Source organism: Nomascus leucogenys, chromosome 13, assembly GCF_006542625.1.
Source record: "Nomascus leucogenys isolate Asia chromosome 13, Asia_NLE_v1, whole genome shotgun sequence".
NCBI classification, from domain to species: domain Eukaryota; kingdom Metazoa; phylum Chordata; class Mammalia; order Primates; family Hylobatidae; genus Nomascus; species Nomascus leucogenys.
In genome coordinates this window covers 1-23,721 of record NC_044393.1, presented here as the reverse complement: position 1 = coordinate 23,721, position 23,721 = coordinate 1, and the positions used below count along the sequence as shown (strand labels likewise).

At 44.5% G+C, this 23,721-nt stretch overlaps 1 protein-coding gene across 6 annotated transcripts; it reads left to right on the top strand.

The window, feature by feature from the left end:
* Positions 1-3,451: 3,451 nt before the first annotated feature.
* On the top strand, positions 3,452-23,051 carry PCMTD2 (protein-L-isoaspartate (D-aspartate) O-methyltransferase domain containing 2). 6 transcript variants are annotated; one of them, XM_030825750.1, is made up of 6 exons: positions 3,452-3,575; positions 7,639-7,975; positions 12,132-12,234; positions 13,278-13,449; positions 15,896-16,019; positions 20,024-23,051. In XM_030825750.1, exons 2-6 carry the CDS (start codon positions 7,669-7,671, stop codon positions 20,401-20,403), a joined length of 1,086 nt encoding a protein of 361 aa, XP_030681610.1. In that variant the 5' UTR covers positions 3,452-3,575; positions 7,639-7,668; the 3' UTR covers positions 20,404-23,051. The 6 variants fall into 6 exon arrangements, with proteins under 6 accessions (XP_030681610.1, XP_030681611.1, XP_030681608.1 ...); XM_030825751.1 differs by having other exon boundaries at positions 3,452-3,626; XM_030825748.1 differs by lacking the exon at positions 3,452-3,575 and adding an exon at positions 3,637-6,758.
* The last annotated feature ends 670 nt before the right edge of the window (positions 23,052-23,721 follow it).

Below are 23,721 nucleotides of genomic sequence, written 5' to 3'. Positions count from 1 at the left end.
TTTTGTATTTTTAGTAGAGATGGGTTTTCACCATGTTGGCCAGGATGGTCTCAATCTCCTGACCTCGTGATCCGCCTGCCTCGGCCTCCCAAAGTGCTGGGATTACAGGCGTGAGCCACGGCGCCCGGGCAGCTGGGTGAGAATTTTTAACATGAATGGGTATGGAGTTGCAGTTGGGCATGATGAAAAAATGTGGAGTTGGATAGTAGTGAGGTTGCACAATAGTGTAAATGTACTTCATGTACACTTAAAAATAGTTAAAATGATAAATGTTTTGTATACTTTACCATAATAAGAATAGTGTATTTCGAAGACAACAACACAACCTCCCACATGTGGCTCTAGCCACTTGCTCCCCAGATACCTGGCCACACCCCTGCCTCAGGCCCTTGCATGACCTTCCCTCCGTCCCGAGGCTCCTCCTGCAGATACAACAAAGATGAGTGGAGTGATGCAAGAGGATAGGCAAGGGGACACTGAAGACATACTCAGAAAGCTTCCCGTGGCTGGGTGTGGGAGAAGCCTGGAGAGGGTGAGAGTAGCAGTTGGATTCCCATCCACCCTCCTGTGCTTACTACTAGCTGGTAAGTACAAGAAGCCAGCTAACCTCTGGTAGTTTCAGTTCCCTCATCTGTAAAATGGAGGTATCAGTGTCATCAAGCCAAAGGCTGCCAGGAACCTGCCTGTAATTGAATGAGTTGGGATTATCACTCATTGCAGCGAGAAGGATGCAGATCATGGAGAACTGCAAGGCATCTCAGTCAGAGGTGTCGGGAAAACTTACTAAAGGTTATGGGCTTGAGTTGGGTGATTTTTTTTTATGGATTAGATGCTGTCAGGAATTGGGGGAGTGGATCAGGGGAAAGGGTGGTTCTCTGGGTATCTTAGTGGATGTTATCTGTGAGGAGGCCAGGGCAGAGGGAGACTCAGGTGTAGCTGGTAGAGGAGTGGGGGACATTGCTACTAACTTGGAGATGATATGTCTTAGATTTTGTGGGTGGCACAGAGACCCTATTTTTGTTTGTGCTTAGACAAAATTATGACGTGGCTTTGGATCATGATGGTGCTCCTCTACAAAATTATTTATGTCCAACAGGAGACCCCGTGGCCTCGATCTGAGCCCCAGGCCAGCTCCTGATGTCACGGTCCACTTTTCTTCTTGGAGGTCATACTAGTACCTATTCCATGGAAATAACTCATGTAGAGTGCTCAGTATATACCCTGTGAAGGGTTATGAATGCTGATGGTAGTGGGAGCTGATGTGGAGGGGAATGGTGGAGACACCTTGGAAAACCGAGCAAGAGTCTGAAGTTGTGGCAGGCCGGGTCTCACTAACGCAGGTCTCCATCATTACAACTGTCCCAGCACGGACTGGTTAAACATTAAAAGCTGATTGAGCCAATGCCCTTATACAAAGCTTGGAATGTAACAAAGAGCCCACCAAGAGTTTTGCCTAGGCTTTTCCTGGGCCTTGAAGCATGACAAGATAACGAAGGAACTCTTAACAGGACCCTTTTTAGGATTAAACAAGTTGTATTAGGGATCCGAAGAAACTCCCCAGGCCTCCACAAACAAGTGTATGGGGGTCTAAAGGAATTCCCCATACCATTAGGATTTAGCAGGAGACAAGATGAGGGTAATCACCCCAGCACCTAGACCCATTTAGATTAAACTTACTGAGGCTCCAGAAGAAGGTCTTCAGGACTTCGACCTTGGTCATAGATTAAAAGAAGTTAATCACTTGTGTCTTTAGATGAATGCACACTTACACGTAGGCATATAGCTTAGAAGGTATACAAGCTTTGGAAAACTTTGTAATTTTGAGTTGGTCTGGTGATAATTTCCAGGCCTTCTCCTTGTAACCGGTTACAGAAATAAAACCTCTCTTACTCTCCAGCTCATTTGCATCTTGTTATTGGGCCAGGAGAAGTAGTAGCCCCACCCTCAGTTGGGTCCAGGAACAAAGGGAGTGTCTGAAGACAGCAGTGATGTGATCACACTGTTTTAGGAGGACTACTCGCCAGAGCCCAGGGGAATGTTGGGAGGGGTGGGGAGAGTTGAGGGGAGCTGGGACAGGGCAAGGAGGGATGTATGGAGGACGTGTCCCCTGGCAGTAGGAAGAGAGTCAAGGATGACTCCAGGGCTTCTGTAATTTGAAACAGTCACAAATAACCACAAGCTCTCAGGTGGAAGGACACTGAGAGCCCCATGAAGGTCACGAGGTGGTGGGCCACCTCAGGTCCATGGATCCAGGACCATGGATCAACAAGAGAAGGGAGGTCTCCCTGGGACCACATAACGTGGTGAAGGCACTGGCCTTTGGTTTTCAAACTCTGCTCCTAAGTGGAGCTCCAGGGTCTGGGGGGGAAATGCTGGGTTCATGCGGGGTTCGGAGGGAGGCGGGACCGGAGACCCAGGCCCACTCGTCCGCAGCAGCGACGCTGGCACTTGCTGCACATCTGGGGCGGCTCGCACGGCTGCTCTTGAAGAAAGGGTTCTGCAGCTAAAGCCCATCTGCAAAGCCCCACGCGAAGTTTGGGCAGCGGGCTGTGTGAACCCAGAAGATGGGAGACAGGACTCAGTTAATTTAGAAAGTTTATTTTGCCAAGGTTGAGGACGCGCCCGTGACACAGCCTCAGGAAGTCCTGACGGCATGTGCCCAAGGTGGTCGGGGCACAGCTTGGTTTTATACATTTAGGGAGACATGAGACATCCATCAATACGTGTAAGAAGTACATTGGTTCGGTCTGGAAAGACGGGACAACTTGAAGCAAAGGCAGGAAGACTCCAAGCGGGGAGGGAGCGTCCAGGTCACAGATAGGTGGGACACCAACGGTTAAATTCTTTTGAGTTTCTGATTTGCCTTTCCAAAGGAGGCAAATCAGATGTGTATCTATCTCAGCGAGCAGGGGAGTGACTCTGAATGGAATGGGAAGCAGGCTTGCCCGAGGCAGTTTCCTGCTGGAGTTTTCCTTAGTGATCTTGGGGGCCCAGGATATTTTCCTTTCACAGCTGATTTCACAAAGCCGGCTCGGTAGGAGGGCCCCAGGGCCAGGTGGCCGTCCGGGTGGCAGGGCGGGGGTCCCCAGGCGGCTGTGCTTGGTTCTGGGAGGCCGCCCGAGGGCAGCGCCGGCCCCGAGTCAGCCGCCGCAGGGCACCCTGGAGATGCGGAACGCCCCCAGCCGTGGGTCAGCAAAGGCGTCTCAGGTGACCCTCAGGGAGGGCTTCTGAGGCAGCCTGTGCGGGGTCCGTCCTGGCTGAGCAATGCGCGGACGGCGGGCCCACGAGACTCGGACCCGGCCTAGGGCTCAGCGAGCTCTCAGCGAGGGCGGCAGACGCACGCAGCCCAGGATAGTGCGGCCCGCCCTGCGCCGCCATCACCCCTTTAAGTGCCAGGCCCGCGGCGCATGCGCAATCGGGCCGTTGTGCGCAGGCGCAGAGGCGGCGGCGGCGGATGTTTACGGCGGCCGAGGTTGGAGCGGCGCTGCTCGGCCGCGGACACACGAGGGACGCGCCCGAGGAGCTGCAGGTCGCAGCCCAGGCGGTCCGAACCCGTCGGCCGGCCGAGCCTGGAGGTAGAGCCGCCGCCGCCGCCGCCCCTCGGCCCGGCCTGCGGCGAGCGGGTGGTGTGTCCCTTCGGCCCCTTCCCTCCTCCTCCCCCACCCCCGGCACCCCTGCGCCCGGAGCGCTCCTCTGGGGGCCTCGCTCCTCCCCACCTCGGGCACCCTCACCTCCCCCCAGCGGCCTCCAGGGCGTCCCGCGTTTCTCTCTCCGAGCGCTCGCGGTTTCCCGTCGGTCTCTCCCGGTGCCCGTTGCTCACTCACACTCTTGGGTCTGGTTAGTCCAGACCTGCAGCTTGTCCTTGATTTCCCAAGTGGGAAACGTTTGCAATTCCAAGGCAAGCCAAGAGCTAAGGTTTAGAACAAAGTCTGCCTTGGACCCTTTCAGAAGATGACAGGATTTTTAAAAAAATAGTTGCGCACCCCCCGCGCCCGCACCGTGCTTTGGAGATAGTAAGAATTGGAGCAGAGCACGGGGACTTCAGTTCACGCATGGAAAGAGATCTTTGTTAGTTGGAGGAAGGAGAACTTGCCTGAGCTTCGTGCCTTTGTTTTGTTTTTGTGAGAGGGATGTGTCTCCTAAATGAATGTTTGCTCCAGCGTTGCACCTCAAATAAGTCACCTAGATATCCACGCTCTCTTTATCCACCCCCTCTTGACTCGTGTGACTAGAATAGTTTTAATTTTTCTTCTCAAGGGAATGGCTAAACAGCTCCGATCTGGGCGTTTGATAGAGTGTCATTCAAGAATGAGTGAAGTTGAGGTGCCTATAAGCAACTCAGAAATTGTTGTGGCCATGCTTGGGGGAGATAGAGCCCTCCACTCAGGTGATGAGAGGAGACCTCAGAGGTGACCGATCCAGGGCCTTTCTCCCTGCCCCACCCCAGCTCGTACCTCCAGTGAAACTTGGCTGGGCTTATCAAGAGCTCCTTTCATTCACTGCAACTTCATTTGTTAGAAAGCTTCTCTGTGTATTTAGTAGGCATTGTCTCCAACATGTACCACTGGTCTGGCTTTTGTTAGGCCGTTAATAGTGTACATGTGACAGCTTTTCAAGTACAGGTGCTCCTCGACTTACGGTGGGGTCGCATCCAGTAAACACATCGTTAACCCTGAAGTCGAACCATCCGAAGTCCGGAGACCATCTGTATTTGAAAAAAGTCCCTTTGCATTCCTTGTCAGAGTTCTGGTTTTCAAGGGGAGAAATCTGTTTGTGTGTTTGTTTGATCATTCTGCCCAAAGGAGATGTGGCTTTGGGTCCTTTTCCCCACTCATCTTCCACAATGAATTACTTTGTCCATATTACCGTTAAGAAGTACATCCAGGTTGGAATGTGATCTTCCGTACGTAGCCTCCCAAAACCCCATTACCATAGCTTCATGCTTGTGTTGATACAGCCACAATCACAGCCTCCTCAGGTGTCAGTTCTGAGACCTTCCCATGCCTGTCGCCACTCAGCAAGTGTTCTTCATGTTCCCTGGCAGTTGGCATTGTAAGGAGCAGCCAGGTTGTCATGGACTGTTGCTAGTTACCACAGAGTAGTGAATTATATTAAGGATTAATTACAGCAGACAATGTGCACAGTATCGAGTGCAGCATTCTAAAAATGATTCTACACTTCTACTTTGAAAAATTGGATTTGACTAGATTGTAGAATCCAGGTGAAAATGATAGGGTTTGGTTTGGTGAAGAGCTTAGTTGTCGGTGTTTTTGGTGACATCATGACTGATCACATCGATGGTTTCCAGTGTGAGGGAGTGTTAGATTACCAGACAAAGATGGTAATAAATATCAGACCCCACAACTATTCACATGGATCCTACCAATGGCAGTAGGTATAGATAGGGTTACCCCCTCGTCAAAAGATTACCAGTGTGTTGTGTGGTAAAGAACGTTGCTGTCTTGAGTATTTTTAAAAGCCGCACTGGTGTGGTATTAAAAACACAGGCCTTTTGCCATAGAGTCCTGGGTTTGAATGCAGCCCCTCTCCTCACAAACTGGCTATGCGATGATGAACAAATTAACCGGCCAGCTCCAATTTGCTTCTTAATGTTGTGAAGTGTAAATGAGGCCAGGACTGGCAGGTGGTACCTGGAAAAAGGTGCTTGTTTTTACTAAAAAGCTGTCTGAACTTTCAAATTAAGGCAGAGTTCAAAATAAGTGATAGTTACTTAGTGGAAAATGAAACCTATCCAACATACAGTTTGAGGTTACCTTCTAAAGATGTGGCTTTGAGACAGAATGTTGGAACATTGTATACAGGCTTCCGGGTGAAGAGGTGGCTTTGACTGAGGAGAGTATGCGATTTCCAGCTCTTTTCCTAAATAGACCCTTAAGCATCCAAACACATGATTCCGCTTTTAACCACTGACCCAAATTTTAACATGACTGTGCTAGGCTAGGGTGCAGCCTCAGAACTAAGTGGCTTATCCAGGATTAAAGTTGACCTCATTAGGACTTAATTCCATCTAAGTCAGCTGGCTATGGACCATAATCTAACAAGGGCTCCGAAATAATTCAAAAAATTCAAAAAGAGTGTGAAAATTTAATGACTGGACCATCCTGTTGATTTGCAAAACCTAATATTCAGCTCTAAAATCTTGAGTGTGAAGATTGAGTATTGCACCCTAAAAATAGAAGAGAATTTGTGTTAAGCTATACCCTTCACACTTTTTGTTCACTTGTAAGAAACTATGTGATTATTTTCATTCCTGGGAAAACCTCCCACCACTGTCTCCAGTTGTGTACGTGGGTGTGTATGAAATTCGCCCCCGGCCCCTTGCCACCCCACAGTATTTCTTTACGATCCTCATTCTGCTGTTAGAAATCCAGAGGAATGTGAAGAGGAAAGCAAGTATAAACTTCATCATAATTATAACAGGTTGTTAAAAAGGTTGTGTTCATTTCAGAAAATGTCTTCATGAGGTCTGGTGGTCTTTTTCCCTGACAATTTGTATCTGGTGTTTTGTAAAGCATTACCATTTTATGTGAAGTTAAAGCAGTTACTTTGAAAAAGTTACATGCGGTAAGTATAAAATCGGAAAGGATATTTTTGTAGGTTTAAGAAGGGTAAGACTTCTCCACATGAAAAAGTGTTTTCTTGTGAATTAGATGAAGCTATGCTGTATTTTAATAGTTAGGCTCAGAGGTGACACATGCTGCGTGCGCTTTTTCTTCTTGAAGGCAGCTTGGGAGAAGGTAAGACAAGTAGTTGTTATTTTTAAAGATCTGGGAAAGCTGCGTATCATGCAATTGAGAAGAGGCTGTAGGAAGTTCTGGTAGCAGCCCCTCCTACACTTAAACTTTAGCCAGGAAGCTGATTTTGCATTTGTTAGAAGAAGGTATTTGTCACAATACGTTCAGTTTGCGAAGAGTGTTTTCTTGATGTTTTTGTCTAAAATTTGAACATTAAAATATCCAAATCAACAGGTCAAATGGATTGCTTGACTTGGGTGGGTACTTTTGTGTCTGTTGGGGATATAGAATTCCCAGATGTAATATAGGACACCACCTAAATTTTTTTTCTTTTTTCTTTTCTTTTTTTTTTTTGAGACAAGAGTCTTGCTCTGTTCCCCAAGCTGGAGTGCAGTGGCACGAGTTCTGCTCACTGCAACCTCTGCCTCCCAGGTTCAAGCGATTTTCCTCCCTCAGCCTCACGAGTAGCTGGGATTACAGGCATCCACCAGCATGCCTGGCTAATTTTTGTATTTTCGGTAGAGACGGGGTTTCACCATGTTGGCCGGGCTGTTCTGGAACTCCTGACCTCAGGTGATCCACCCGCCTCGGCCTCCCAAAGTGCTGGGATTACAGTCATGAGCCACCGCACCCGGCCTAAATTGGAATTTCAAATAAACATCAAATAATTTTTAGTATTGTTGTTTACCTTAATTTCCAATTGAATTGGGATTTTTTTCTCTTCTAAATCTGGCATCTCTGGGTGGGGCAGGGGATGAGGTGGGTGTTGACAAAAGATTATCTATTATTTTCAGAATTCAGAATTTCAAATTGGTATCTGTTTAGAACTTTGATTGTTCTGCTCTTACCTTTAACGTAAATCACTCTTTTTAAAAATTTTTAGTTATAGTATTGCCTAATTGTGATCTTGAACATGGGCGGTGCCGTGAGTGCTGGCGAAGACAATGACGAGCTGATAGACAACTTGAAAGAAGCGCAGTATATCCGCACGGAGCTGGTAGAGCAGGCTTTCAGAGCCATCGATCGCGCAGACTATTACCTTGAAGAATTTAAAGAAAATGCATATAAAGACTTGGCATGGAAGCATGGAAACATTCACCTCTCAGCCCCGTGCATCTACTCGGAGGTGATGGAAGCCCTAGATCTGCAGCCTGGACTCTCATTTCTGAACCTGGGCAGTGGCACTGGGTATCTCAGCTCCATGGTGGGCCTCATTCTAGGTAAGTGTGGGAGGAGAGTCTGAAAACTCATCTGTCTCAGGGAAGGAGGCATCTCCTTTGACAGAAAATGTAGTCTGCTAATGGCCTGCCTGGGTGGAGACCACAGCCTTCCCAGTAGTTATCTGACGTTGACACATCACTGGGTGGTGGATAGAGCGATGAAGGAGGAAGGCCTGCATGCATCTCATGTGCCCCAGATTCTCCAGAGGGACCTCTCCTGTTCTCTGTCCCATCTTCCTGTACTGCCACAGCCTGTACCGTGCACCTGCCCTCTGGACAGCGGAGGACAAAGACAGTTGTGTAAATCTTGACCCCACTATGATTTCTTGATTTAATTTTATCACTCAGTCTTCCTTGTCACTCTTTCTCTAAATTGATGGTAATTAACTTTAAAGTCCTTTTGGAGTACTTCTAAGCGGTTTTTGTTTTGTTGGCTTTCTTTCTTGACAGAGTCGTGCTCCATCGCCTAGGCTGGAGTGCCATGACACGAACCAGGCCCACTGCAGCCTTGACTTCCTGGGCTCTAGCAATCCTCCTGAGGACCTAGGGCCACAGGCATGCACCAGCACGCTTGGCTAATTTTTAAATTATATTTAGAGACGGGGTCTCTTCATGTTTCCCAGGCTGGTCTCAAACTCCTGGGCGCCAGCTCTCCACCTGCCTCAGCCTCCCAAAGCGCTGGGATTACAGGCATGAGCTGCCATGCCTGGCCTACTTTTTTGTTTTAATACTAAGAGTAATACCTGTAGATTTTAAAATTAGTTTCAGGGATGGAAGGGATTTCACAGGTTATCTTATTTGAAGCTATTTATCCTATTTTCCCAAACAAGTGAGTTGTGAGACTGCACATGGGAATATGGCTATTTTTAATAATAGCAGATAACTAAGGAAAAACATCACTTGGTGCAAAATGCTGTGGGGGGCAGGGAAGGCATCTGTTTTTAACTCAGTAAGGTGGAAAGGTTTTGCTGGAGGGGTGATAGGAGCTGATCTGTACCGTAAAACCTTGCTCTAAGCAGGAAGCAGGGGCGCGGCTGCTGAGGCAAGCTGGCTGAGAAGACACGGGATGAAACCAGTGCAGAGAAGCTGGAGTCTGTATTTTCTCTAAATCCTGTTAGAACTGACAGGATTTACGGATGGGCTGCATGTGGTTGTGAAAGAAACATCAGGAATGTGGCTTGAGTTGGTGGTTCGTTCCTGTAATCCCAGCCCTTTGGGAGGCTGAGGTCGGAGGATCGCTTGATCGCTTCAAGACTGCAGTGAGCTGTGATTGCGCCACTGCACTCCAGCCTAGGTGACAGAGTGAGACCCTGTCTGTAATTGATTTTTGTGGATATGGAATGATAATTTTGTTTTTTTTTCTAAGTCTGTGTAAGTTGGAATTTGCTGAAGTTTTGAGACCAATTATTTTGGCTTTAGGCTATAGATTGCTACCTTTAGGTGTAAAAATGTGTAGATTTTTACAATGCTTTTTGACCTTAACTTCTCTTCGATTGAGACTGTTGTGATCCCCGTGCTTTGAGAAGAGAACACAGTGCCCAGATTATTTATCATTTTTGAATTTGGGAATATTGTGATTTCCTCCAACGTAGCTGAAAAATAGGAGCTATAGCTAAGGTAGAACCTTGGGGAGAAATAGGTGATCAAGCTGGCTAGATTAGAAATTCTATAGAAAAGAGCCAAAATGCTTAGGAAAAGATGACTTAAAGTAAGCCTGAAATGGCCGGGTGCGGTGGCTCACGCCTGTAATCTCGGCACTTTGGGAGGCCGAGTCAGGTAGATGGCTTGAGGTCTGGAGTTCAAGACCAGCCTGGCCAACATGGTGAAACCCTGTCTCTACCAAAAGTATAAAAAATTATCCGGGTGTGGTGGTGCGCACCTATAATCCCAGCTACTCAGGAGGCTGAGGCTGGAGAATCACTTGAACCTGGGAGGCGAAGGTTACAGTGAGCAGAGATGGTGCCACTGCACTCCAGTCTGGCTAACAGAGCCAGTCTCCATCTCAAAAAGGAAAAAAAAAAAGTAAGCCTGAAATGGCCTTGCTGTACTTGACAACCCCTCGCAGTTGTAAGGAAAGGCCTTCCAACTCGATATGCTTGCTTCTCTTTCCTGAATCCCCTGTTTACTGGGAATTTCATTGGATTTTGGGAGGAGAGAGGTCTGAAGGAAGGAAAGGCCTGTTTTCTGCTGTAATGGATGTAACATGCTGCTTTGATGCAGTTGAAGGAAGTGACTTCAGGGTTTGCTGTCATGGATGCGTGTCTTGGCTGTGTCTCCAGATGCTGCAGCTTATTCAACCGTAACAGCACTTTGTGCAGAGCACTCCAGAGTGAAACCTCATTGGCTTCCCAGTGCCTGTGAATGTGGGTCTCTCATCTGATAGAGTTCTTTACTGTGAGCCCCCACTGCCTTTCACGTGGTCTGAGCTGCATCCTGGGTCAGCCACGTTCCTGTGCTTGCTCTGTGGGCTCCCCTCCCCTTTGCTCAGGGCTGTCCTTAACCTTTGTTTGTCATCAACCAGGGTAGAATACAGTAGCTACTAAGAGATGGTGACTCCTAAGTCACCTACCTGAAAAGTGCCGTGTGATTAGGAAGCAGGGCAGACCTAGGAGTGGCTCTGCCAGGGGGGCCTTGCTGCTCTGGCTTCATGCCGTGTTCCAGTGCTGAGTCCCAGGTGCCGTGTTCCTGACACCCCCCGGCCACCCTGTGTCCTCCTTCCCTGCTAGTCATCTTTTTATTAAGCAGGTGGGTCAAGGTGTTTGTGTTACTACTGTTTGGTGTTAAGCTTCTTGGGAATAGGAACCATATCTCATATCTGTTACTAGAATTAACTGCTTAGTAAGTGTTTGATAGTGAAGGTGAGGGGTCAGTGAAAACAGAATGAGTGGGAAAAATCAAGCAGCTATTTTTGGTCTCTGGCACAGTGGCAGAGTCGGGCATTGAAGTCAGGGAGTTGTCAGAAGGTCTTGACGTTCAGAGTAATTCAGGATTTGATGTTGTAGATAGTGAAAAGTGGAACTCTCAGGTAGGGTGTATTTTGACGAGGTAATGTTTTAGCCGCAGCTCTGTGTATGAAATATGTTGAGAGAAAAGAGCAGCAGGTACAGTTGTCCAAATGGGGAGCAGGGAAGCCTTGGCCTGGGCTGGTGGCTGTTGTACTAGGAGGGCCCACATGGTGCAAAGGTGTGGGATGCACAGAAAGTTGCCCATTTCTCAGCATTTCTGTTAGATTGTAGAGTCCAGTGCTACATGATCACTGTAGTATATCTGTCTACCAAGTAAAGTCCTACATGCCCTGTGATTTTTACATGTAGCTTTAAAAAGTTGACCTGTAACTTACCCATAGTAAATGAACAAGTACGAAGTGTGAATTCTGGTGGACTCCACCCACAGCAAGATGCAGAGTTGAATCAGCACCCCAAAAGGCTCCCATGCCCCCTCCTCCTTCTAGAAAGTTCACCAGTGTTGCATGTTCCAGAAAGGTGATGACTGTTTTGCCTTTGTCGGCACAGATGAATTTTGCCCAATTTTTACCTTCGTGTAAGTGGATTCCCACAACAGAGAGACTCATCTAAGTTGAGTGTCAATACTTTGTTCTCAGTTAACGTAGGGGCAGTTTTATATGGGGGGAGCACTTTCATCGTTAAGTGGACTTGTAACATTTCTCAGTTTTATTTCAAATTACTGATAAATATCCTTTGATATAAAAAAAGTTTCATTGTGACTTGGAAGCATAGTTTTATCTTAATGATGATGATTGACCGCTGTTTTGTGAATATTATAATGCACACATCTGAGTGTTTTGGGGAACTTTTCAGGGAAAACAGAATCGTCTTAAATGTTACCTCTGGACAAACAGGTGAGGCGTGTGTCAGTTCCACTTGAAAACACGTGTTTCTTCTTTAGTTCATTAGTAAGACTTGAACACTTGGTTTGTTTCCATTTTCAAATGATTCTTTAAAAGTTTGAGAGCAGAGAAGCCCAGGCCACAAGTATTTATGATGTGGTGAGCTGTGATAATGTGATGAGACTTCAAAACTTTCTGAATGTCTGTAGTTGCACGTTAAATCAGATGTGTTACAGTTGGTAGACGTGAACAAATGAGCAGGAGTTCTTGCTCTGGTTCTACATGTTTTCTTATTCTTAAACCTTTTAGGTCCTTTTGGTGTGAACCATGGGGTGGAACTTCACTCAGATGTGATAGAGTATGCAAAGCAGAAACTGGACTTCTTCATCAGAACAAGTGATAGTTTTGACAAGTAAGATGAAATACTATCCATTGGCTCAGATCATGTGAATTATAATTTTACAAAGTTTTGATCAGATAGAAATCAGCTGATTAGTGTTCATGTGGTAGCAAACATAATTAAACTGTGGCAGGATGATTCTATGTGCCTGTTGTAATTTCTTTTTTTTTTTTTTTTTTTTTTTTTTTGAGACGGAGTCTCGCTCTGTCGCCCAGGCTGGAGTGCAGTGGCGCAATCTCGGCTCACTGCAAGCTCCGCCTCCCGGGATCACGTCATTCTCCTGCCTCACCCTCTCTGAGTAGCTGGGACTACAGGCGCCCGCCACCACGCCCGGCTAATTTTTTGTATTTTTAGTAGAGACGGGGTTTCACCTGGTCTCGATCTCCTGACCTCGTGATCCACCCGCCTCGGCCTCCCAAAGTGCTGGGATTACAAGCGTGAGCCACTGCGCCCGGCTGCCTGTTGTAATTTCTAAAAAAGGTTGTGTGTTTTGAGGGTTTTAGGGTATTTCAAACTGTTACACGTACATAAGGTGTTCATTTGCTCAGTATTCATGCTTCCTATGTAAGACAACTGTTTACCACCTAATTTTTCCTCAAATAAAATTGTTGCATTTGTCTCTAAACAGTGTATATAAAGCAAGCTTTTGCCATTTTAAAAGAAGGCATTAAAGTTCTTATTTTAGGGATTAAACTTTTTAGAAACACCAAGTGCAGTTTCACCATCCCCACATCTCACTTATTGCGTAGTACTAATAGATCTTACATAAGATGGTAAGAAGATGACAGAGACAACAGCGATTGGAGATTGTGTGAAATTTGGATAAAACTTTTGATATTCACTTTCATACTACTTTGTTTGGCATTTCTAGAGTTCTAGTTACATAGTGTAATTCTTTTTGGAAGTAATTCTTGGACATTTGTAATTCTTCCAGCACCTCGCTCTGTAAACTGTTACGTTGCTATGGGATTTTAACCTGTGGTTAGCATAGATTTACTGCATAGACTTGTTGCAATGTGATACTTTTAGTTGCAGGAAGCATTTTTTACTTCCAGGTTTGACTTCTGTGAACCTTCCTTTGTTACTGGGAATTGCCTGGAGATTTCTCCGGATTGTTCTCAGTATGATCGTGTATACTGTGGGGCTGGTGTGCAGAAAGAACATGAAGAGTACATGAAGAATCTTCTCAAAGTGGGAGGGATCCTTGTCATGCCATTGGAAGAGAAGGTCAGATTCCCTTCATAACTGACATTTTTGCACACTGCGTGCCAAGGTCTGTTCTGGGCAGTTTATGAATACTTACTCTTTTAACAATTTCCTGCATTTCACAAATGAGGAAACAGAGGCAGGGACAGGTGAGGGAGATGCCGGGTCATGCACATGCCCTAGGCGGGGCCAGAACCTGACTCAGGTGGGTACTTCAGAGCCTGCACGTGAAACCCTTTTCTCCACCTTCCTTCTCTCTTTCCTTCTTCTGTCCCTTCCTCCTCACCTCCCTCTTCCTTCCCCTTCTCCTTGCCCCCAGCTGTTCTGAGTTTTAATTCTAATTGTTAATCTATTATAATTGTTCTGTTGTTAGAATTATATATAAAATTATCAGAGTAATTGTATTCTCGTCATTAGTCTAATTGTTAAATGCCTTGATGTTATGCATTTTACAGAAATCCTTTGCTTAGTGAGAGTCTTGTCCAAGTTTGCTGTTTGGTCATGCATGTTTGTCTGTGTTACTGTATTTCACTGGGAAAAATAGTTTATAGTAAATGAACAGATTAATCAGACAGGAATTGGTCACCAAGAAGAATGTCTCCCAGTCACAAAGAACTAGGAAAACACAAATAATAAAAATTAGGAGGTTTTAATTGTTTTAATAAAAATTTGGAGATGAGATCTTGCTCTGTCATCCAGGCTGGAGTACAGTGGCATGATAATAGCTCACCGTAACTTCAAACTCCTGGGCTCAAGTGACCCTTCCGTCTCAGCATCCCAAGTAGCTGGCACTATAGGCACGTGCTGCCATGCCCAGCTTAATTTTTTTAAATATTTATTTATTTATTTATTTAGAGACGGAGTCTCACTCTGTCACCCAGGCTGGAGTGCAGTGGTGCGATCTCAGCTTAGTGCAACCTCCACCTCCTGGGTTCAAGCGATTATCCTGACTCAGCCTCCTGAGTAGCTGAGATTACAGGTGCGCGCTACCACACCCAGCTAATTTTTGTATTTTTAGTAGAGACAGGGTTTCACCATGTTGGTCAGGCTGGTCTCAGAGCTCCTGACCTCATGATCCGCCCACCTTGGCCTCCCAAAGTGCTCTGATTACAGGTGTGAGCCACCGCGCCCGGCCTAATTTTATTTTTTTAGTGACGGGCTCTCACTGTGTTGCCCAGGCTGATCACAAACTCCTGGCCTCAAGCAGTCGCCTCACCTCAGCCTCCAGAGTTGTTGGCATGAGCCATCACACCTGGTGGAATATTGTTTTAAATGTCTTTGCCTATGCAAGTGATATTACAGATCTTTGTTGCTATACAAAATGCGTTGGATTTTTTATTGGAATTGTATCATCTTGATAGCTTGGGGATTGTGGACATCTTTACAATGTTTCATCTGCTTATCTAGAATATGAAATAGGGGTTTATATAGTTTTATTTAAGGTTTTATACATCATTTATTGATTATATTGAAATGCTTGTTTTTCATTATAACTAGAAATTCTTTTAAAAATGTTTAAATGTATAAAAATAACTTGATGGTATACAAGAATGTTTGTTGATATTTACTTAGTTACATGGCTACTTAATCCTTTTAGTTATAAGATTCATGACATAGAATCTTAGTTTTTAGAGGATTTACTGACTTAGATATTTTTAGAAAAGGCCAGCATATAATCATAGCATGAAAGAACTGACCAAAAATAGTTTTATGACCTGTGTAGGCTACTTGGAGACTGACCCAGCCACACAGGGCGCACAGAGGTCATGTCTAATTGTGGTCTCTGGTGCTCCTAATACTTTAATTCAAAAGAAATGTTTTGATGACCTACACTGGAGTGTGTTAAGCCACCAGATTCTGGTGCTTTCGTGGGGGTGATATCAGGGCAAGGCTCATTTAAACACTTCAGTATTTGTCTCCAAAGCATGAGGATAATTGCCCAGGCATCCAAGATGACAAGTTTGCATTTAAAAAAGTAACAGGGATTCTGTAACAGGATCTGTTACTACAGTGCCTGTCAGGACTTAGCCACCCTCCCAATAACAACAGGTCAGGATTCAGTTGGTTGTTAACGTCTCTGTAATTACTTTTTACTTTAGAGCAGACCCCCTTTTCACCCTCAATATTGACTTCTTTGGAGAGTGCTGGAGCATGTCTTGTACGAATCCCCACATCGTCTACGTGGTTGTCTCCTCTTGTTATCCTGTAACTAGTTTCTCTGTAATATATAATTTCTGTAAACAGAAGTTAGGCCTAGGGCCTGAATATATTCAGGTTAAGCATTTTTGCAGGAATATTCATAAGATAGATGTACTTCATGGCACATCACATAAGGGGTCCGTATGTCAGGATATTTCATTTTATTGTAAGCATATCTATGTATTTTTATAGTATGTATAGGAATGATTAAATATGAGCTATTTAGTAGCCAATTCTTTTGAATATTCTCATTTTGTCTCTGGGATAGTTGACTAAGATAACACGCACAGGTCCTTCAGCTTGGGAAACCAAAAAGATTCTTGCTGTTTCTTTTGCTCCTCTGATCCAGCCCTGCCATTCAGAGTCAGGAAAATCAAGACTTGTCCAGTTACGTAAGTATACCAATCTTTACTTATGGTATCTTTTATATCTTTTTCGTCTGGTTAGATTTTAAAAGGAAACAAAATTTACAAATAACCTTTTGATATTAAAAAGCACCACTCCCATGCTGAAACTGTAAAATTCTACAAGCAATTTCAGGCATTAAAAAAATTATAATCTATTTTTAACCCATTTCAGGTTATTTTAGCCGTCTTTTAAATCTACAAAGAGCTGTTGCTGGTCACGCCATTGAAAGCTGAGGACGCACATAAAAGGGAGCTCGTTTTGCCATGTGGGAGACTTAGCCTATTTGCCACCTCCACTGGGAGGGGCTTACAGAGAGAGCCATCAGCCAGAGGGCTCCTACAGAGTCACGGGGCTTCTGCTCCCCAGGGCGCCAAGCGCCTGCTGCCTCACGGGTAGACAAGGGCAGAGAACACATTCCAGCTAATCTGCTGGGTGTGGATAGGAGACCTTCCGTGGAAGCTTACACAGCCGAGCCTTTGTGTTTCACTATGTCAGAATGCAAACTGAGCAAGGAACTAACACCAGGGCCAGCATGACAGCAAAACCTCCTAATGTTTTAAAATTTAAACGGCTCACACAGAAACGAGAGTTCCAATTGATTTTATTTAAAATAAAACTATCAGGATGCTCTCTGATCATTTAGAAAATTTGGAAAATGCAAAAAATAATAGGAAGGGAAAAGTTTTATGTAGTCCCACCACCCAGAGACAATACGTTTTGGCAGATCTCTTCCAGAAAGGTTTTTTGATTTCTTAGGAATCATCTATTAAATGATTACACTTTGCTTTGGTCTCTACTAAGTACAGGTTCTAAGAAATAGACACGGTTCTTGAAATTTGATAATGAGCAACAATAGGACATGCAAAACGGTTTGAGTAATTAGGGAAGGTTTGGCAGAGTATGATGTCTGTGCTTGGCCTTCAAGGGCAAAAAGGAATTCCCTAAAGAGAGAAGAAAGGGGAGGAAAGTGCCAGCAGTGGCAGGGCAGAAATCAAAATGCGTGTTCCCCGTGTAGTCAGAGTTGGGACTGGTGGGAGAAACTACTGGTATGTAGGTTAGAATTGGGTTTATCATGTAGGCTGGGGAGAGCTATCAGATGCTTTAAGTAAAAGATACAGTGCCTGTGTATCCTGGATAAGCCTGGTGGTCGGGTGGAGGGTGAATCTGTCAAATGTGTGCTCTGAAAGTCTCACCAGAATAACCTTTTAAGTAACTGCCGCCCTTGGCAGGGAGGGCACCAGCTTCCAGAGCCTTAGCAGAGTTTGGGAAGGCAGGGGCATCTTTGGGGTATTTATGAGGCTTTTTGAGGGTCTGGTTGAAATGAGCCGTTCCCTGTGAGGGCTTCATCTGGCTGATTAAGAATCATGACAATGTGGTGGGCAGTTTGGATGCTTGTTTTGAGGAGATGGCTTTGAAGAGTGTTAGATGATCAACGTTAATGTGATGCTTTTAGAGTTTCTGAAGTGACCCATTGAGTTATTTGCAACTTTTCTTTTCCTGGGCCAGTTTCCTAGACTAGTAAAGTCATGTTTGTGAAGACAGTGGAGTGGCAAACTCTTTGAGTATAGACATACGTGATATGGGATCATGTGAGTGTAGATACGTGGTGTGGGGTGTGTACATTTAGACCTGCACGATATGGGGTCAGAGTGAGTGTAGACGTGTGTGGTGTGGGGTCGTGAGAGTGCGGACGTGCGCACTGTGGGGTCATGTGTGGACATTTGCAGTGTGGGGTAATGTGTGTGTGGGTGTGCGCGGTGTGGGGTCACGTGTGGGTACGCGTGGTGTGCGGTGTGGGGTCCTGTGAGTGCGGGCGTGCATGATGTGGGGTTGTGTGTGGGCGTGCACGGTGTGGGGTCCTGTGAGTGGGTACGCGTGATGTGGGGTCATGTGAGTTCGGGCGTGCGCGGTGTGGGGTCGTGTGAGCGCACGGTGTGGGGTCGTGAGGGCGTGCATGGTGTGGGATCGTGTGAGTGTGGGCACGCGTGATGTGGGGTCATGTGAGTGCAGATGTGCACGGTGTGGGGTCGTGGTGCACAGTGTGGGGTCGTGTGAGTACGGAAGTGCACGGTATGGGATCGTGTGAGTGTAGATACTTGTGGTGTGGCATGGACGGGTTAGCTTTCAGATTGAATGGACACAGGACACATTGGAAGCAGGAACCAGTGGAAAGCTGTTGAAATTTTCCAGGCGAGAGATAGAGATAAAAACTAAGACACTGGCTTCCACAGTGGAGAAGATTCAGTGATACATACAATGATACAGTCCTTCTGAGGAAGGGCATGTGAGGTGTTCATTGTCTGTCGTAGACCTGGGTCTGTGTGAGGCTCAGGATTCTGGTCCGGACTGGATTAGAACCTTGGGAGCTGTTGGCTGGCCTCTGTTATTTAAAGCCACAGAATGGATGTGAAACCAAGGACTAGCAGTCATACCGAGATGGGAAAATGGTGGGAATTGGAACCTTAGGGAGCAGCACTGGGCTGGATGGAAGAGGAAGAGAGCCTGCAAGAGAAAAGAGCTGCGGAGGTCAGAGGAGCGGCTGTGCCTTGGGCCAGGGGAGCAGTGAGCCACGTTGCTTATCCCAAGCAGACTCCTTGGAGATCTGGAGAGGCCAGAGCTGAAGGCCGGGACCCTGAGGGCCTTGGAAGGAGTTGTTTCAGCCTCTTGGGGCAACAGCCAGATCCCAGTGGCTCTGGAAGTAATCTTTCTAGATGTGAGATGATGAAGGAAGGAAGGATGGCTGTACTTGAGGAGGGAGCCGGGTCACAGATGGGGCAAGAGGCACGATCGTGGTGTTGAGTGAAGAGAAAGGACTGAAGACAAAGGAAGTGCCGGAGCCTGTCCTGGAGAAAGGAGAAGGGACCTGTTGTCCGTGGAGTCAGAAAAGCAGGAAAGGTTGAAGGGAGAAGGTGCTACTGACTACCAAGGGCCTGGGACACAAGCGTGTTTGAGGGTTTCCAAAGAACAGTGGAGATTGCCGAGACTCTGTGCAGGCCTTTCTGACTTTGGTGATAAATGTGCACAACACAAGAGCTCTCCCTACAGTGCAGACTTATTCTTTGGAGAAGTTGAGTAGTGGAGGGGAAAAGTGATGCTGATTTTCAGTTTAATGTAATTTTCCCTTTGAGAAATATTTTGCCTGCATGAAATCGTCAGCTTTAATTGTCAAATGTTCTTTCTCCTTGGTGTGCTTTGGAGTTTTTGTTTTTTTCTGAAAAATGTTTGGATTTGCATTTCCCTACTTCAGTAAAAATGGAACAAATATTCAATGTGTAAATAACTATGAAAATATTAATAGATAAAAGAATATTAGGCCGGACACAGTGGCTCATGCCTGTAATCCCAGCACTTTGGGAGGCTGAGGTGGGCGGATCACTTGATGTCAGGAGTTTCAGACCATCGTGGCCAACATGATTGAAACCCCGTCTCTACTAAAAATACAAAAATTAGCTGGGCATGGTGGTGCGCGCCTGTAATCCCAGCTACTGGGGAGGTTGAGGCAGGAGGATCACTTGAACCCAGGAGACGGAGGTTGCAGTAAGTCGAGATCACACCCTTGCACCCCAGCCTGGGTGACAGAGTAAGACTCTGTCTCCAAAAAAAAGAATGTTGGAGACATATTCACTCTATTACTAGTAGGTGGGTATTAATATACACACGAACACAGCAAATAATAGAATAATGAAACTAGGCTGTGAGGAAGACAAACTGACCCAGGTGTTGATTCCACCACTGATTAATATAGCCAAGCAATATTGCTTCCTTTCCTTTTCAAAGTTAAGAATTGATGCGTTTGAAAACGTCTTTTGAAAAGTGCCATATGATTGTAAATTAGAGCACTAATTGACATTTGCTTAGCATGCTCTCATATTGTAACATACTCATAAATTTGCCGGTTAATTCAGATGATGTTACGGGTCTTAGATGTGTGGGCGTTGTGGTGGTGTCACTCAGATGCGTTTGACTGTGTCACTCTTTCGTGCTGCAGCACCAGTGGCAGTTCGCAGCCTGCAGGACTTGGCTCGCATTGCCATCCGGGGCACCATTAAAAAGATTATTCATCAGGAAACTGTGAGCAAAAACGGAAACGGACTAAAGAACACCCCCAGGTTTAAACGAAGGAGAGTTCGCCGCCGTCGAATGGAAACGATTGTCTTTTTGGACAAAGAAGTCTTTGCCAGTCGGATTTCCAACCCCTCAGATGACAACAGCTGTGAAGACTTGGAAGAGGAACGGAGGGAAGAAGAAGAGAAGACCCTGCCTGAAACTAAGCCAGACCCCCCAGTGAACTTCCTACGCCAGAAGGTTCTGAACCTCCCTCTGCCAGATCCCCTGAAATACTACTTGCTTTATTACAGAGAAAAATAAGTCTCCTGTTTGAAAGGGGGAAATGAGGAAGAGCAGATGGCTGAGTCTGAAGTTCGTGCTGCCTATGTGCTGTTGAAGGGTCACCTGGAGGTAGACGTTGTGGGGAAGGGAACTGCTGGGCTCATCCACACCGTGGTTTTCTTCTTCTAGTTCCTGATTGACCTCTAAAATTCTATTCAGTTGTATGATTTCTTTACATAATTCCACAAGACTTTCATTGCATAGAAGATTGTTTTCCCAAGGCGGAGAGAATCTTCATAGAGAAAAAGAGAAGGCTGTTTCTTTTTCGGCTCTGACGAAACACTAAAGTGTGCGTAATAGAGACTGTTTGATGACCGTCCCTCATACGACACGCACGTTACTAAAAATGAAAACTGAAGTGAAACTAACCTGTGTTGCTTGTAAAGTGTGAAAGCACAAGCTTACAAATGTATAAAATCTTTTCTGGGTGTGACGTACCTGCGTCCAAGTTTGAATTTTTATGATATGTGCCACTTAGTTACTGGCACTGAGTATCACTGAATTTCTTAGTTTTCCAGTGGGGAAACATACTGAGAAGCCCTCCCTTACTTAAGTAAGTTAATTAAATCTTATGTGAGTTATCAGTTGTAATTTTTCAAAGGAAAAATTTTGATAGGGTGGAGGAATGAATTGCCAGATAATCTTTCTGGAATTCTGGGAGAATTCCAAAGAGGTTTTTTTTTTTTTTTTTTTTTTTTATGACATCTTTTGATACCTTTAAAAGAAGCACTGTCAAGTAATCCTTAAAATAATATCCTGGAAAAGGAAGCAAATTATTTCCTGCGTGTAAGCAATAAGTGAACTTACATTTGCCCTAACCCTAGGGATGATTCTTTACCCAGTTTTAAAGCCGATCATGGTTTTCTAAGGTGTTGACACCTCCATCCTCAGAGCAGGCAGAAAGTATCAAATAGACTGAGGACTCTAGGTAGAAAGGAAAGAGACTGGGGACTCTATGATGGACAGCCTGTGCTTTTTGACTCAGTTTGCTATTTTTCTGTGATCACATTAGAGTACTGATTCATAGATTCTATCTTTTATAATTCTGGAGAAAAAGAGATTTGTTAGTTTTGTAATTTTTTTGTAAGAGCAAATGTATGTATTTTAGTAGCTCCATTGCATGAGAACAGTGTAACTCACACTGACTTGTGATATCAGCCTTCTCTGGGCCTTGTGTGTGGAGAGCTTTCTGTCTTACCAGGTGGTAGGGCTAAAAGAACAGCAGCCTTTTTGGTAGTCACATAGCAGAATGATCAGAGTTACATTGCTTATTCCAAAAATTGGTTCTTTTTAAAACATTTTTTTTTTACCCAAAGAAAAGAATAATATAAATTACTAACAATAAACATAAATTCAGAGTGTTGATGTAGGATTCAGTATCCAGAGTTTATTTTTAATCTTAATCCTCAGCTTCTTGGGAGTTGCTGGGCTTCAGTGTCTCTGTGGTTTCGCCAGCTTAGCTTGAGCTCTGGTGATTTTGGATCTTTTCTGCTTTTTTAAGTAACTGAGTCATTTTTACCACACAGCCCAGTTTGCATGTATAGCTAGGAAACATGTATTGTTCTAGTTTGGACAGTTTAAGTCATTTTAAAGAAAGTTCATAGTTGTTGCCTTTTAACTCATACTCAAGCTTCATTCTGTCAAAGAGAAATTTGTGATTTTCATTTACTTGCTAATATTTTGTAGTTTGGAGATCCTTGTGGGCATTATTCTAACAATATGTAGACACTTGGAAATTTTTGGACATAATATTAAATGAGTGGTATCTGTGAAATTGGTTGTATTAGGTGGCGTGACTAATTTTTTTCTATAATTGTATATGGACTGCATTTTAAAAAAAACGCATTTGCCTTTATGCTATAGATTGTAAAAAATTATATTAGAATGCATAAGACATGTTTTCCCCTCATATGCTAGACTTTTCCTAGCATTTTGTATTTCTGTGTTGTCAGTGTGTGATTTTTAAACCAGAATTTGGTTTAAAAAAATATGGTGGTAATGTATGTGAGAAGTAGTTTGGTGCTTACCTTATGAAAATAAAGGATTGTAAGTAAGGTTTCCTGCACACCTTATACCAGAATTCAGTATAATACGCTACTTTCTGTTTGCAAACAGAGAAATCATAATATAGTCTGTATTGTCTGTAAGATCTATCCTGTAAACCACATTCTTGACAACTATTTACTTTTGAGTAGTTTGTATTTTAATATGTGACTTTTGTCTTGAAAAGTAGTAAAGCCATAGACTTGTGCAAAACAAATTTCAAGTTTATAGATATTAAGTTTGTAATGTAAGAATCAAATGTGTATGTAAAAATACTTTTTACCAGTCTGGAACTTGGGAAATCCAGGGAATTTGAAACATAGATTTTAATGAGCTGGTAAACACAAATCATGTCAATAAAGGTAGTCAGGATATTTTATCCTTAGCATTGCTTCTGCATCCTGTGTGGGATTCCAATTCTTGAATATGTTCTTTTCAAAATCTTAAGAAAACAACCTTTTTTCTTTATTAACATCATGTGTTTACTTTCAGCAAATATTTGTATTACTGCTTGATTCTGTGACATTCACAACAGATGTAGAGAAGGCATTATTTTTCATTAATAAATGTGAAATTGGAATGGACAAATGGAGAAGTGGCTAGCTCCAAGTACCTAAGAGAATAGGACCTCGAAGATTGTGGTTAACGTTTTTGGCATAATTTTCCCACATTCAACTGTTTAAGGGGCAGAAAATATTTTTTTTTCGTTCTCAGTTATCTGTTCAGAGCAGAAATGTTATTTAGATATTGAAATTCTGGGACCAGTCTCCCAAAGAGCTTATGTTTTCTTTTTTATTGTATGTGTTTGTTGGGATATTTTTTACAGTCTGCCTTCCCATTTTTTATTTTGGCAGTTACATATTTTAAGATAATTTCACGCTCTCTTTACTGATCTCTGAATTTTCCTTCCTGCTGCATTCGTCAGGGTTCTCTAGAGGGACAGGACTAATAGGAGATATATATATATATATATATTATATATTATATATATATATATATATATGAAAGGGAGTTTGTTAAGGAGTATTGACTCACAGGATCGCAAGGTGAAGTCCCACAGTAGGGCATCTGCAACCTGAGGAGCAAGGAAGCCAGTCCGAGTCCCAAAACCTCAAAAGTAGGGAAGCCCGACAGTGCAGCCTTCAGTTTGTGACTGAAGGCGCAAGAGCCCCTTTCAAACCACTGGTGTAAATCCAAGGGTCCAAAAGCTGAAGAACTTGGAGTCCTGTGTTCGAGGGCAGGAAGCAAAGCATG

What these genes read in the sequence shown, in the direction of transcription:
- PCMTD2 (XM_030825750.1), top strand. Translation starts at nt 7,669, where the DNA reads ATGGGCGGTGCCGTGAGTGCTGGCGAAGACAATGACGAGCTGATAGAC. An exon ending in CATGGTGGGCCTCATTCTAG is followed by an intron (nt 7,976 to 12,131) that starts GTAAGTGTGGGA and finishes TAAACCTTTTAG; the next exon opens with GTCCTTTTGGTGTGAACCAT. An exon ending in TCATGCCATTGGAAGAGAAG is followed by an intron (nt 13,450 to 15,895) that starts GTCAGATTCCCT and finishes TCTCTGGGATAG; the next exon opens with TTGACTAAGATAACACGCAC.